At 42.1% G+C, this 15412-nt stretch overlaps 1 protein-coding gene across 1 annotated transcript; it reads left to right on the top strand.

The window, feature by feature from the left end:
- Positions 1–9662: 9662 nt before the first annotated feature.
- Positions 9663–10891, top strand: QBC33DRAFT_520009 (uncharacterized protein; the record flags this gene model as incomplete). The annotated part of the gene is made up of 2 exons (XM_060426325.1): positions 9663–9689; positions 10322–10891. 2 exons carry the CDS (start codon positions 9663–9665, stop codon positions 10889–10891), a joined length of 597 nt encoding a protein of 198 aa, XP_060278108.1.
- Between the last annotated feature and the right edge of the window lie 4521 nt (positions 10892–15412).

Below are 15412 nucleotides of genomic sequence, written 5' to 3' on the forward strand. Positions count from 1 at the left end.
CAAGTCAAAAGACAATAATGCAGATCCATTTACAAAGGGCGTTCCACGCGAACAATTTGAAAAATTCACACAAGTAATTGGACTTAAAGAAGTCAATTAACTAAAATATGCAATTATAAGGTATAAATCATGCATATAAGCATATAAAAAACATAACTATAAAGATAACTTGCTAATAAGGCATATAATGGATTAAAAATATCTACAAACCCACTATATACCTTAAGGGGGAGTATAAAGATTACTTGATAATCTAACTCCAAACCTATATATTAAGGTAACCACAATAGTGATGACTAAGCGGTTTGCTGATTAAGCATCACATATGACTTATTTATAAGCCTACAAAGTAGCTAAGTTATATAATAAATCCTTACCTTATAATTGGCATTTAAAGTTTCAAGAAGGTTTAGCAGCTAGACTGCTACTATGGCAAGCTTATCCCCTCAGCACTGTCCATGTCTGCATCTAGGGCCCCGCCGACGCCTCTCAATGTCCACTTGCAGGTGAATACCTTAGGCAAGGCGTCCAAGTCTAGCTGCACCCTAGGTCCTAACGCTATATCCCTCTGCCACTCTATCGACAAACGCTGCCTCAACCTGCAGCTGCTAAGGCTAATAACTATCAGCGCAATAGCGCAATAGCATAAAGCGTAGAGATGACAGCTAAGAACAAGAATGTTAACTTTAAACCAAGGCAGAAATGGCAAGCTTTTTAAAGATATAGTACTATAATCAAATAAACAAAGCATCCTTTTCAAGTATCAAAAGCTGCTAAAAGATATCTACATTGATAAACTAATTTCAAGCTCTCTAGCCAGGCTTTAGTCTAGGTAGCGCCAATGCTTACGCTAGTAGTTGAGGTAACAAGGCTGCTAAAAGCGTCACCACAAGTCTTTGCAAGGCTATGCAAAGCTAAACCTTTAATTTCCACAATCTACTATCTTAAGTATAAGGTTTCTTATACTTAGGCAAGCTTTCTAACCTACACAATTAACAATAACGCAAAACGTCTCTTTAACATCTCTATAATCCTTCTTGCAGCGTCAATAGATTTTTTCTGCAAAGCATTAAAAATGTTTTGCTACCTTCTACACTTGCTTGGCTTGTCATAAGCATAGAAAAAAGGAATATTTAGGAGATTTTCTGCCTATATATACTATGCAAGTTTAAGACTTGTAAGCATTAGAGAAAACATAGACATCTACTAACAAGCAAATACAACTTATACCTTTGCCAATGTCTGCGACATTTCTTTTGCATTCCTTCTAGTCAAGTCTAAGGCTTTACTTTAACGCAATTCAAGTCGCTTACCATTAGCTTTATACAGCTTGTAAGATACAACTAATATGCTTAACTATCTATTAGATGTCTATGTCATGCCTATAGGTTGCAAAGAGAGGTTGTAAAAGCAAGACACTGTCTAGGTAAAAAGAGATGCTTTTATCTTGCAGCATCTTGTAAGACTTGTTATTCTAGTCAATACCTTTAACATTGTCTTTTTGTTTATAGCCTAGTCTATTCTAGAAACAAGTGGCGTTATTATTTGCATAGCGTTTTGCTAGAATTGTTTAAGATTTCAACGCCTCTAATCTTACTTAGAGGCATTCTTATCATTGCAAAACTCCTGCTTTTGCAGTTTATCTTCAAGTTTACAAACAAAAAAAGGCTCTCTTTTCTTATCACTACTGCAATCTTTGTTCTTTTATTTATGCTTGTCTTTATACTAGATAGCATTGCCTTTCCATTTGTTGCCTTTAGCATCAACCTTAAGATTGCTACTATCATTTTTAAAAGACTTGCTAAAAAGATTTTTATAGCTACTGCATTTAGCATACCTCTTGCCTTATTTATACTTTGGCAACAAAAGGCATTTGTTGATTATCTCTAAAGCAGTAATCTTATCAAAGAAATAGCTAGGAAAGATTAAAATGCATAGCAAGGCGATATTATATTTAAAAACTTTTCAAAAGGCTTTGCAATTGTCAATTACTCTAGTGTTATCCTTAAGGCAAATAAGGCATTTCAAAATATGCTTGGCATTAGCAGCTGCAAAGCTAAAAAACGCATTCTAGTATAAAAATAGGCTTATGCAAGATAGAGATAAAGGCATTGCCTAATTGGAAATGTTAGTTGCTTTTAATTAGCTTGAATATTTTATATAGATAGTTTTGCAGCTTTGCATTTTATTTTAAAAAGCAAGCTAAGGTTATGCTGCTAAATTTGCAAGATAAGATGCAATTAGGCTAAAGATTAGCATATATAACTATATCTAGTAGAAAACTTAAGATTCTATCTGCTTTTCTATAGATAAGCTGCTAAAGGCTAGACTAGTAATTAGGTTAGTAACAACTAGCAAATCCCTAGTATTATATGTCTCTTTTTTGCCTACTTTTTTTTGCCTCTTTTTTCCCATTCTCTTCTTGCCTTTTTTCCCCCCTTTTTAGTTAAGATTAGCAGACATAAGATAGTTAACAAACAGCTTAACTACTTAACTAACCTAAAGGCTGTTAGGGTATTTTAAACTAGGCAACTATAGCTAGCAGCCTTGCCAAGGTTATATGCATTACTAGCATGCAACTATTGCTTATTCTTTTTCTTTACCTTGCAAAAACTTGATTGTCAAATAGCTTCTCAACCCTAAAATCTAAAAATAATTGCCTAAGAGACATAATCTTAATATATCTAGACTAATGCTAAGATACTTAGTTGCGCAAACTATATAGCTTTTATATTTACATTCTAGGATATACCATGCTTTTTAGTTTGACTTAGATTGCATATAGATATTGCTAGTTGTTACCAAAGCAGCCTACTTAATCTTCCTTGAGATTTACAAGATCTATGCAACCTTTCTACTCTCTGTCTTGACAGTTAGTCCTAGCATTTATTTCTATGTCTAAGTAATAGAAAGATAAAAGCCTAAAATGCATTTATTAATAAAGAAAAGAAACAAGATTAAAATACTAGATGCAATAAGGTAAAAAAGCATGCAAAACAGCTATTGACTAATATAAAAGCTGTTATAACATTGCAATAGCAATAGCTTTTTAAGAAATAAAGCAAAAAAGGATAAGAATTTGGCAAGCTAATAATTCAAAAAGCAAGTTTTTCTATAGCATGCGCTAAAAATGTAAATCTTGTTGCCTACAAGGTGTTGCCAAAATAGAGCTTAATAAGTCTCTAGATAAGGATAAGCTTGTTAGCATTACATTTGCAAGCTAGCTTAAGGCGTTTTTGATTAAAGGTAGCAATTATAAAAGTAAGAGATTCAAATCTTAACCTTCTACATACTACAAATGCAGCGCTAGAAATAGATTAAGTAAGATTAATAAGGAAATTTTTGGCTATGCTTTGACACACAATTTTATCCTTAGAAAGGCTTGGGAAATGCATAAGAAAAGTGGCAAAAATTTAGAGGCAGATAGTGTGATTTTTCTGCTAAGATAGACTTTTGCTATCCTTTACCTTGCTAGTAATGCCAGGCACTATCACAATAGAAAGCTATAAAGTAAGGATAGAGAGTTTGGTAAAACCAACGCATGCTATAGATATCAAACATAACAGAGAAAGCAGCTAACCTAGCCTTTTCTCCTCCTTCCTATGCCTGCTGCTGCTACCCTAGGATATGTAATGTCACTAGAAGTGAAAAGTCTAGATTAGTATAGCTGCAACATTGTCACTATTATACATCTAGCCTAGTCAATTAGTATAAAGATTACTTAATAATCTAACTCTAAACATATATATTAAGGTAACTACAATAGTAATAACTAAGCAGTTTGCTAATTAAGCATTACATATAACTTATTTATAAGCCTACAAAGTAGCTAAGTTATATAATCAATCCTTACCTTATAATTGGCATTTAAAGTTTAAAGAATAAAGGACTTTTCTGCCAAAGGCAACCCTAACCTTAAGGACAGGGTAGCCCTGCAAGTCTAGAGTAGCCTGGCAAGTCTAGGGTAGCCTGGCAAGTCTAAGGTAACCTTGCAAGTACAAGGTAGGTGCAGAAAATCAAACCACTTAAAAACCTTCAAACCCTGTCAAACCACTTGATACATATCACTACCTTGTAAGTGTGTAATCTATGTATTACTATTGATTCAAACAATCAGATCCTATAGACCCAGTCTAATTAGCCAATCTAAGGTATCAAGTTGTTTAATCTAGTAGATTAAGTAAAGCAAGAAGACTAAATTTTACTATATAGTTAGTTAGATTAGCTAGCTGACTTTAAAGTAACATCTTCATCACTAACAAAACAATACAACTAGTCTTCTGCACCTTACTTGCCTACCTTACTTCCTGCCTTTCTACTGCTTATAGCAGTACTTTCACTAGTTAAATACTTTGCTTTCACAACCTACCTCTTTAGTCACAACCTAACCTTTTGATAAAAACACCTTTGTCATAAGGTAAAGTAATAAATCCTAGCTTTAGTAATACATCCTTTAAATGCTTATACCAAAGCCTTGGTGACTGTTTTAACCTATAGAGTGCTTTATTTAATTTGCACACTTTACTTCCTTTTTCAAAGCCTATAGGCTATATTACATATATTTCTTTATCAACATCTGCATGCACAAAGGCATTTTTAACGTCATATTATAGCATTGACCAATTAAGGTATATAGCTAGTAGGAAGATTAGCCTGTAAGATTTAAGTCTATAGGTAGTACTAAAGGTCTCTAGGTAGTCAATACCTAGTATTTGGTTAAAACCTTGTACTACCCAACAGGCTTTATACTTTATGACTTTATTATTTGCGTTGGTTTTTAACTTGTATACCTAACGCCCTCCTAGGACATTACAGCCTTTTGGTAGGTTTACTAATTCCCACGTTTTCTATGCTTTTAATTTGTCAACTTCTGCTTTCATTCCTTTAAACTAGAGGGCTGCGTTAGGGCTTCTCATAGCTATTTTATAGGTTGACGGTTCTTTATTGGTATTAGTAATTACTAATATAAGCTTGTCAGCTTTAGCTTCTGCTGTATTTGGTAAAGCACTATATTTAATTTGTCTTGTAGAAGGTTGTGGGTTGTGATTTTCAATATCACTTGCTTGATTTAATTTATCTTCTATTAGACTATTATTATTACTTGATTCAATAATAGGCGTAGACCTTAGGCTTTGGTTTAAATCAACTGGATTGCTATTTAAAACCTTAGCTTTATTATTTATATTACTTAAATCGTTACTATTTAAAGTAATATTTGAAAAATCAAGTAGTGCTTTAGGTATTTCTTTATTTTTGGACTTTATAGTTGTAAGAAAGTGGTTTTCCATTATGTATAAATCTCTTGTCTAAATAGGCCTTTTCAAAAGGTTAGGTTGTAACCAAAGAGGTAGGTTGTGGAAGCAAAGTATTCAACTAGTGAAAGTACTGCTATAAGCAGTAGAAAGGCAGGAAGTAAGGTAGGCAAGTAAGGTGCAGAAGACTAGTTGTATTGTATGGTTGATGATGATGTTACTTTAAAGTCAGCTAGCTAATCTAACTGACTATATAGTAAAATTCAGTCTTCTTGCTTTACTTAATCTACTAGATCAAACAACTTGATACCTTGGATTGGCTGATTAGACTGGGTCTGTAGGATTTGATTGTTTGAATCAGTAGTAATACGTAGATTACATACTTACAAGGTAGTAATACGTATCAAGTGGTTTGACAGGGTTTGAAGGTTTTTAGGTGGTTTGATTTTCTGCACCTACCTTGTACTTGCAAGGTTACCCTAGACTTGCCAGGCTACCCTAGACTTGCCAGGCTACCCTGGACTTGCAGGGCTACCCTGTCTTTAGGGTTAGGGTTGCCTTTGGCAGAAAAGTCCTTTGTCCTTTAAACTTTAAATGCCAATTATAAGGTAAGGATTGATTATATAACTTAGCTACTTTGTAGGCTTATAAATAAGTTATATGTGATGCTTAATTAGCAAACCGCTTAGTCATTACTATTGTAGTTACCTTAATATATATATTTGGAGTTAGATTATCAAGTAATCTTTATACTAATCGACTAGGCTAGATGTGTAATAGTGACAACATTGCAGCTATACTAATCTAGACTCTCCACTTCCAGTGACATTATATATCCTAAGGTAGCAGCAGCAGGCATAGGAAGGAGGAGGAAAGGCTAGGTTAGCTGCTTTCTCTGTTATGTTTGGTATCTATAGCATGCACCAGTTTTACCAAACTCTCTATCCTCACTTTATAGCTTTCTATTATGATAGTGCCTAGCATTACTAGCAAGGTAAAAGACAGCAAAGGTCTATCTTAGCAGAGAAATCACACTACTTGCCTTTAAGTTTTTGCTATCCTTTCTATGCATTTCCCAAGCTTTCTCAAAGACAAAATTGTGTGTCAAAGCATAGCCAAAAATTTCCTCATTAATCCTACTTAATCTATTTCTAGCGCTGCATTTGTAATATATAAAAGGTTAGGATTTGAATCTCTTACTTTTATAATTGCTACCTCTAATCAAAAATGCCTCAAGCTAGCCTGCAAGTATAATGCTAACAAGCTTATCCTTATCTAGAGACTTATTAGGCTTTGTTTTAGCAATACCTTGTAAGCAACAAGATTTACATTCTTAGCATATGCTATAGAAAGACTTGCTTTTTAAATTATTAGCTTGCTAAGTTCCTATTCCTCTTTGCTTTATTTCTCAAAAAGCTATTGCTACTGCAATGTTATAATAGCTTTTATGTTAGTTAATAGCTATTTTGCATGCTTTCTTACCTTATTACATCTAGTATCTTAATCTTGTTTCCTCTTTTTATTAATAAATGCATTTTAGGCTTTTATCTTTCTACTACTTAGGCATAGAAATAAATGCTAGGACTAACTATTGAGATAAAAGGTAAAAAGATTGCATAAATCTTGTAAATCTTAAAGAAAGTCAAGTAAGCTGCTTTAGTAACAACTAGCAATATCTATATGCAATCTAGGTTAAACTAGAAAGCATAGTATATCCTAGGATGTAAATATAAAAGCTATATAGTCTATGCAACTAAGCATTTTAGCATTAGTTTAGATATACTAAGATTATGTCTTTTAAGCAACTATTTTTAGATTTTAAGGTTAAAAAGCTATTTGACAATCAAGTCTTTGCAAGGTAAAGGAAAAAAATAGGCAATAGTTGCATGCTAGTAATGTATATAACCTTAGCAAGGCTGCTAGCTATAGTTGCCTAGTCTAAAGTACCCTAATAGCCTTTAGGTTAGTTAAATAGTTAAGCTATTTGTTAACTATCTTATATTTGCCAATCTTGACTAAAAAGAAGAGAAAAAGGGTAAGAAGAGAATAGGAAAAAAGAGGCAAAAAAAAGTAAGCAAAAAAGAGACATACAATACTAGAGATTTGCTAGTTGTTACTAACCTAACTACTAGTCTAGCCTTTAGCAGCTTATCTATAAGAAAGTAGATAAAATTTTAAGTTTTCTACTAGGTATAGTTGTATATGCTAATCTTTAGCCTAATCGCACCTTATCTTGCAGATTTAGCAGCATAACTTTAGCTTGCTTTTTAAAATAAAATGCAAAGCTGCAAAACTGTCTATATAGAATATTCAAGCTAATTAAAAGCAACTAACATTTCCAATCAAGCAATGCCTTTATCTTTGTCTTGCATAAGCCTATCTTTATACCAGAATGCGTTTTTTAGCTTTGCAGCTGCTAATGCTAAGCATACTTTAGAATGCCTTATTTGCCTTAAGGATAACACTAAAGTAATTGACAATTGCAAAGCTTTCTAAAAAGTTCTTGAATATAATATTGCCTTGCTATGCATCTTGATCTTTCCTAGCCATTTCCTTGATAAGATTACTGCTTTAGAGATAATCAACAAATGCCTTTTGTCGCCAAAGCATAAATAAAGCAAAGGGTATGCTAAACACAGCAGCTACAAGAATCTTTCTAGCAAATCCTTTGAAAATAATAGTAGCAATCTTAAAATTGATGCTAAAAGCAACAAATAGAAAGGCAATGCTATCTAGTACAAAGACAAGCATAAATAAAAGAATAAAGATTGCAGCAGTGACAAGAAGAAAAAGCCTTCTTTTGTTTATAAACTTAAAGATAAACTGCAAAAGCAAAAGTTTTGCAATAATAAGAATGCCTCTAAGTAAGATTAAAGGCATTGAAATCTCAAACAATCCTAGCAAAACGCTATGCAGATAATAACGCTGCTTGTTTCTAGAATAGACTAGGCTATAAACAAAAAGACAACGTTAAAGGTATTAACTAGAATAACAAGTCTTACAAGATGCTGCAAGATAAAGGCATCTCTTTTTACCTAGACAGTGTCTTGCTTTTACAACCTCTCTTTGCAACCTATAGGCGTAACATCTAATAGATAGTTAAGCGTATTAGTTGTATCCTATAGGCTGCATAAAGCTAATAGTAAGCGACTTAAATTGCATTAAAGTAAAGCCTTAGACTTGACTAGAAGAGACATGAAAGAAATGTTGCAGACATTAGCAAAGGTATAAGTCATACTTGCTTGTTAGCAAATATCTATGTTTTCTCTAATGCTTACAAGTCTCAAACTTGCATAGTATATACAAGCAGAAAATCCCCTAAGTATCTCTCTTTTCCATGCCTGTGACAAGCCAAATAGATGCAAAAGGTAGCAGAATGTCTTTAATGCTTTGCAGGAAAAATCTATTAGTGCTGCAAGAAAGATTATAGGGATGTTAGAGAGACATTTTGCATTATTGTTAATTGCATAGGTTGAAAAGCTTGCCTAAGTATAGAAAACCTTATACTTAAGACAGTAGATTGTAGAAATTAAAGGTCTAGCTTTGCATAGCCTTGCAAAGACCTATAGTAACGCCTTTAGCAGCCCTATTACCCTAACTACTAGCATAAGCGCTAGCGCTACCTAGACCAAAGCCTAGCTAGAGAGCCTAAAATTAGTTTATCAACGTAGATATCCCTTAGCAGCTCTTGATACTTGAAAAAAACGCTTTGTTTATTTAATTATAGTACCATATCTTTAAAAAGCTTGCCATTCCTGCCTTAGTTTAAAGTCAACATTCTCATTCTTAGCTATTGTCCCTATACTCTACGCTATCGCGCTATCACGCTAATAGTCATTAGCCCCAGCAGCTGCAGGTTAAGGCAGCGCTTGTCGATAAAGCAGCAGAGGGATACAGCGTTAAGACCTAGGGCGCAGCTAGACTTAGACGCCTTGCCTAAGGTATTCACCTGCAAGTGGACATTGAGGGGCGTCAGCAGGGCCCTAGATGCAGACGTGGACGGTGCCGAGGGGATGAGCTTGCCGCAGTAGCAGTCCAGCTGCTGAACCTTCTTAAGCGTGTCAATGCTGGATCTGCACTGGGGGTTGGGGACGCGCGCGACAATTTTGCAATGTCCTGGAAGACGAGGACGAGGAAGGGGAGGAGGAAGATCAACTTGACTTCGATGAGCGTGCGGCAGGCGGCGACGCAGACATGGACCGCGTTGAGGGAGAAATTGGCATAGGATCACACGATGCAAAGCTCTGTAGCTGAATATTCTCAACCTGTGGTTGGGCCGAGGAAGTCGCCTGGATCCTGGCCCGCGGGGGGGTCTCGTTAGTGCATGTGACTAGCTAAATAGCCGTCGGAGTGGTTGTGAATGTCGAGGTCTTGTAGACTGTTGGTCGACCCTATCCAGTTTCCTAGGGAATGTCGTTAGAGATGGGCCTGGAGCATGTAAATGAGACGACTGATTATCTTAGGCATCCCAGTACTGAGAATATGTGCTGCTTTGCTGTAAGAATTGGAGAGGTGTGTTACTTAGCAGGCAGCGGAAACAAAGGAGGACGATACTCCTAACCGCTTGCAAAGCATCCCGCCACAGCATCTATCCTAAGGCTGCTTAGGATGCTGCTTGATCTAAATGCGAATATTGATAATGTGCTTGTGGAGAATAAGGAGACATTGAAGCTTAATGCTAAGCTTGCGGCAACTTGCTGTATATCCAAGAAGCTCTTTGCTCCAGCGATAGGCAAGGCTATAGAGGACCTTGGTCTCTTATGGGAGCCCTACACCACCGGTCTGTCTAGCTCAAGCCCCGACAGCCTCTGTCGCTTGGCTCTAGGCGGGCACAGCGGCGGGCGTTGAGGCGAGCAGCTTGCGGAGGCCGATGCCGCGGAGCAAGCCTATGGACTTTGCGTTGGCGTTGTCCTCAAGCCTGCGCATCCGCCTGAGGGGGCCGCGGCAGTTGTGGGGGTTGCAGAATTGAGCCGACCCTGGAGGGTGGCGTTAGTGTCGCCGTCGCGAGTCTCTGTTCCTTCTGCCGTGGCTGGGCGATGTGATCTGGAATATGATATCTGGCAAAGCAGCTGCTTGGCCAGGCTGGCAACCGCCCGTTCACCGGTGGCCTTGCAGGCGCGTGGTCTATCCTCGCCGCCGGGGCGAACGCCACGGGCTGGCCATGCACGGTACGCCGAGCTCGAATTGGGGCCCTCGCTGCCATCGGCGTGTCTGCTGCCGCGCTCATCCTCGAGTTCCTGCGCGCAGTCGTCGACGTCAACGTGCGGCCAGACAGCTCCTACGCGGTGGGCATCGCCTTCCTGCTCATCGACGACAAGCCGGCGCAGCGCGCAGCCAGCGACAACCTCTGGCTGCTGACCGGCTCGGGTAACAGCCATACCCTAAGCCACCTCGCGGTTCCGCACGGGAGCAATGCCGGCGCGACGCTCACCACCACCGCGCATGGGACGATCTGGCTTTCCGGCCGCGTCTTCCCCACAATCTTCAAAGCTGTCAGCGCCAACGACCTAACGGCGCGAGCTGGAACGACCGTCTTTGAAGCCTCGCTGCGAGGTAAACCCTCTGGAAATAGTGTGGATGACCCGGCGCCGGTCGGCGCGTGGAAAGCGGGGTTCCGATGGCCGAAGACGACGCAATGAGAACGGTGTCTCTTATATATCGGGAGCGTGATATCGGCCGCTCTTCGTTTACAGCCTGTCACCTAAATCTCTTGGTGCTTGGGATCCTGCTGCTCGCGCGGAAGATAGTTTCTTTCCAAGTCTCCGTACCGGTGCCCCGCGTCTGTTGGAATTTGTTAATCTTTCTCGGTGTGTGAGCGGTTGATAGATGCTCGTCGCGAAGGTCCGCCTCGACAAGCGTGATCGCTACGTCGAGGGGTTCGTTGATAAGGTCGAGGAAAATCGATGCGATACGACTAACTTTCCCCTACTAGATCTGTACGATCTCTAGTAATGTGTGTGCTTCCGGAACTCGGCCTTGGAGCTCGCAATGGGTCCTGTTGGAGTTCTAGTCCGTGGGGATACTGGCTAAATAAATACGAGATTCTCGGGACCTTGCGCCCTGAGTGTTTGAACCGGGGTTGGACCGGTCGTGACGCGCCTCTAAGAAACCAGGCCGCGTAGACGGTCAGCGCGTCGCGCTGAGTTTCCGGAAGCGCGCCCGTGACTGAAGCAAGGGCTTTGTCGCTGGGAGGTGCGCCTGCCGGCTCCTGCTTCGGCACCCCGTCGGGGTTATTGCTGCAGCCCGACGCGCCGCCGTCGCCCCCTGTTGTCCTGCTGACGCGGAGACGGCCCTCGCGGCGCCGGAAACGGGTCTCGTATCTGGGTCCTCGAGCGTTCTGGCCACCAGTTCCTTAGCTTCCCGGTTGACGTACTTCGCAGCCTTGCTCTCTTGCGCGACGGTGTATCTTGTCTATTGGAGGCGCCTCTGGGATGGTGCTGGATGAGATTATTTCCTGCCACTGGGAACGCGCTGGGATGTGCGACTGCCGGGCTTGGGCGGCTGCCGCGACGCTTGTGGTATACAATTAGTGTTAGTTTGCTGATGTTGCCTTTGCTATGTTTGTCGATGTTGAATACATAGAGGAATTACAGCGTTTTCGACTCTCTGCTTTCAGTCTTTAACCTGCCGCGAAATGGAAGGCTGGGAGTGCCCCGGTGTAAGTGGCTCTGGGTGAGAGTTAGCGGAGTGCTGGTTGGCCGAAAGGCTCCGGTGCGGGAGACTTCTACCCCGGACACGCGAGCGGTACAGTCGCCGTAATTTGAGATGAAAATCTCGCTGGTCAGAGGAATGGCTTATATAGATGATGCGGCTGAAAGAATAGATCGTGAGATGGGAATGCACGCACTATAAGCTAGGTAGAAAGCAAGCTAGCTGGTTGGCTTGCCTTGGTTTGGTTTGCTTGGGCCGATTTTTCTCAACTTTTGGTGTCATTTTGGCTATTGAGTGACAGGGACATCTTGTACAAGATTTGTCAATACAGAGAGATAAGACTCAACGGTATAGGGATTTCGAACTCTGTTAATCCTTGGGACATAACTGGTTAGTGTAGGAAAATCCTGTCGTCGAGACATGACCGAGTGACTAGGTAGGTCCACCACTCCCCCCGATCCTCACCCTTAGTTGCTAGCAACCCAAATGGCGTATATTAATGGTTGGCAATTCCTGTGTCTCGCCGAGGGTGACTCCGACACGTACGGGCAATACAACGTTCGAATCAATGCTATAATTATGCCCCGGGTCTTCACTTGAGTGAGCCCCTTGTCTCCGATGACGCTCTAGTGTATGGTATTGCTAACTTTGGTATTGCTAGAATGTATGGGGATTGGACCTCCAAAGATAAGGATCCAACGAAACCCAAGGCTATCAAGAAGACCAGGCACTTACCCCTATCTATTCCTTGTCCCTCTACTCCCGCTAGTCCTTGTACTCCTCGGTTGGGGGTAAAGGAGGCTTGTTGACTTCCGAGGGGAACCGCTCTGTCGCTGGGCGTCTTGCTGGAGGCGCTGTTGTAGCAGCTAGGCTAGTCGACCTTACAGCTTAGGGGATCAGATATGAAACCTTCTTGATCTTCTCTGGGAATCGTTTGACCCCACTTCTCCCGAGCATGGCGAGACAAGCATGGCGCTCTCCGCCTTGAGCCCCTTTCCTTTCATGCTATCATGGGGGTTATTTGGGTATTGCCAGGTTGTTTCCGAGACTGGGCGGCAGTGATAATCTGATGACGAGACGAGAACGCGATGCAACCCCAGACCCCGACAGATCGCCAAACAGGCCCAGAGAATCACCAACAGAGAGTCCCCACCCCAGCAGATCAAGGCCTTGAACTTGTTTGGTTGAAGCTGGGAGTCATCTTTGGGCATGTGAGGCATGCTGCATGTAAGTTGTAAGCTGCCTCGGTCCCTTTCCTGGTGCTTTGGCTCTTGGTCACTTAAACACTCTTATCAGGGCTGGGAACATTCAACTTTGACCGTTTTCTCCTGGACTCTTCAGTCAAACTTGGCTTGAGACGAACATGCTACCTGCAACTTCCCTAGACCTTTGACTGCAAATTCTAGTCTTCCAACATCCACAAGCGGCTAAACCGGACTTGCCGGGACTGACGTGGCAGGCGTTTAGGACTGTGGCTAGAACTCGGCCATGTCGGAGACGAGGTTTATGGCTGGGTTAACGGGGGACGTCTGCGCCTTCGACAACATCCAAAAGGATCAGTTGTATTTTCGTCTTCAAGCTAAGCTCAACTTAGCCGGTGGCTGCTTTGTAAGGAACTTTCTCCCTCTATCACTCCCTGTTAATCTTTCGGCTCTCCTCCGCAAGAAGGCTACATACAGCGCCTTGGGGATCTTCCTTCCCCAGCTCTTCAAAACCTCAACGCCACAGACGCTTTCCTCCTCATAGTCACCTCCAAAGCCTTCAAACTCCTCGTTGTCCCACGGCACCCCCAGCGATCTTCCCTTCTTCTAAACATCCAAAATCTCAGCAGCATCGCGGCCGACAAGGTCCTTTAGAACAGCGACGCGCCATTCCAGTGCGGCTAGCAGCGGGTTTTAATACTAGACATACAGGCATGGGTAGCCCGTCTCCGGTTTTCTAGGATGTTTCCATCCACGTCTTGTACCCATCCCAACGCCATCCAGTCTCGTCATAAAGGGGAGATACCGTAGCAATTGGATCTGGATTTTAACGGAGCGTACGGCCCAACCCCGATTTCCCTGGTTATTCACCAACCACAACTCTAGCAGCGGAGCTCTTTCCGGTTCCACGCCGTACTTCGGGGACGACAAAGACTTCCCCCGTCGTCGCCTGTTCAACAATAACAGATGGTCTCACATCGACGCCCTTCCTTTGGTTTCCATCGGTGGTCGGCATCAACAGCGGAGCTACGTGGCATACCAGGAGATGGCCGTCCTAACGTCTTCCTCTGCTTCCTGACACGGCCTTCAGCGGTAGCACCGGCCCGCGCAATAGCTTTGGGACTACGTCCGACACGTTATTCCTTCATTCACCGGCAAGCTCGCGACTTGTCCGAAACCCGCGGATTATCGGTAGACCCAAAAAGCCTTCTGTTTCGCTCCCCAAACTCTAGGCCTTGGCCGAGATCACCTGCCACCAACAGAAACCAAAGAAAGGCTACTAAACTACTAAGACGCTTCTCTCGCTCCGGAAGATCCAATCCTTCATCGTGACCTACAGCATCAACATGGCAGGCTACAAACTCTCTGACATAACCTGACATGCCACCTTGGAGAACTTCTTCCTGCAGACAGGCTTGTCACATTCTCACAAAAACACAGTTGCGGTCGAGGGCGCCCTTGTCGAAAGGCGCCCTTGTCGAAACGATCCGGCTCGCTCTCGGCCTTGCTTGAGAAGCGAACCGCACTCCGCGGTATTACCCATCTATCCGATTCTACCAAAAGGCAGACTTGTCGATATTGCAGTTCTTGCCTCAGGTTTAGAACGGAAAGGGTTAGGAAGGAATTTGGGGAAACTAGGAGCATATCGCGCCGATTCACGCCGCGGCATAAGATTTCGGGACAACGCCGTCTAGCGTCGCGGAGCCAACCCTAGGCCAGGCCACCTACGAGTTTAACTTCGGCATCTGTACTAAGTCAGGTTATAAGCTACGCAACGGCGCCTTTTTTTTATTTTTCGGGGTGTCGAAACTTTTGCAACATCCAAGGGTTTGGGCGTGGGCATTAGCAAGGGTAGTTAATTACCTTCTACCTCCATTCTCGGCCTTCCTAGACCGTTCGAGATACCAGCACATCATATCGAGTTAAGAATCGCTTCGTGCTTTACAACCACTACCATAGCAACTACTAAATCTTGTCCGCAAGCGTAAAACCTCTTCAAATCTAGCGCCCAACGTCTGGTTTCCCGCGTCTGACAGCCGGGAACACGGCCGAGCCAACGCCATCTGTCGCATAATGGCTTGTGTCAAACTTTGCAATCGAGACGCTAATTACTTGCAATGACATCCCGAAGTTTGCGTACCGCGTCGATTAGCAGCTCACTAGCGACGCGTTTGCGCGCACACCCCCGGGCGAACCGGTCGCCAATTTTGGCGAGAGTCATACCCCTTGTCCTAGCAGCGCCTCTCAAATACCATAGCGATTCTCTTCCCCTCCTGGTCACGCTTCCTCTCGCCCAAGTCACCAAAC

Source organism: Phialemonium atrogriseum, assembly GCF_030411735.1.
Source record: "Phialemonium atrogriseum strain 8032-3 unplaced genomic scaffold QBC33scaffold_51, whole genome shotgun sequence".
In the NCBI taxonomy this organism is placed as follows: domain Eukaryota; kingdom Fungi; phylum Ascomycota; class Sordariomycetes; order Cephalothecales; family Cephalothecaceae; genus Phialemonium; species Phialemonium atrogriseum.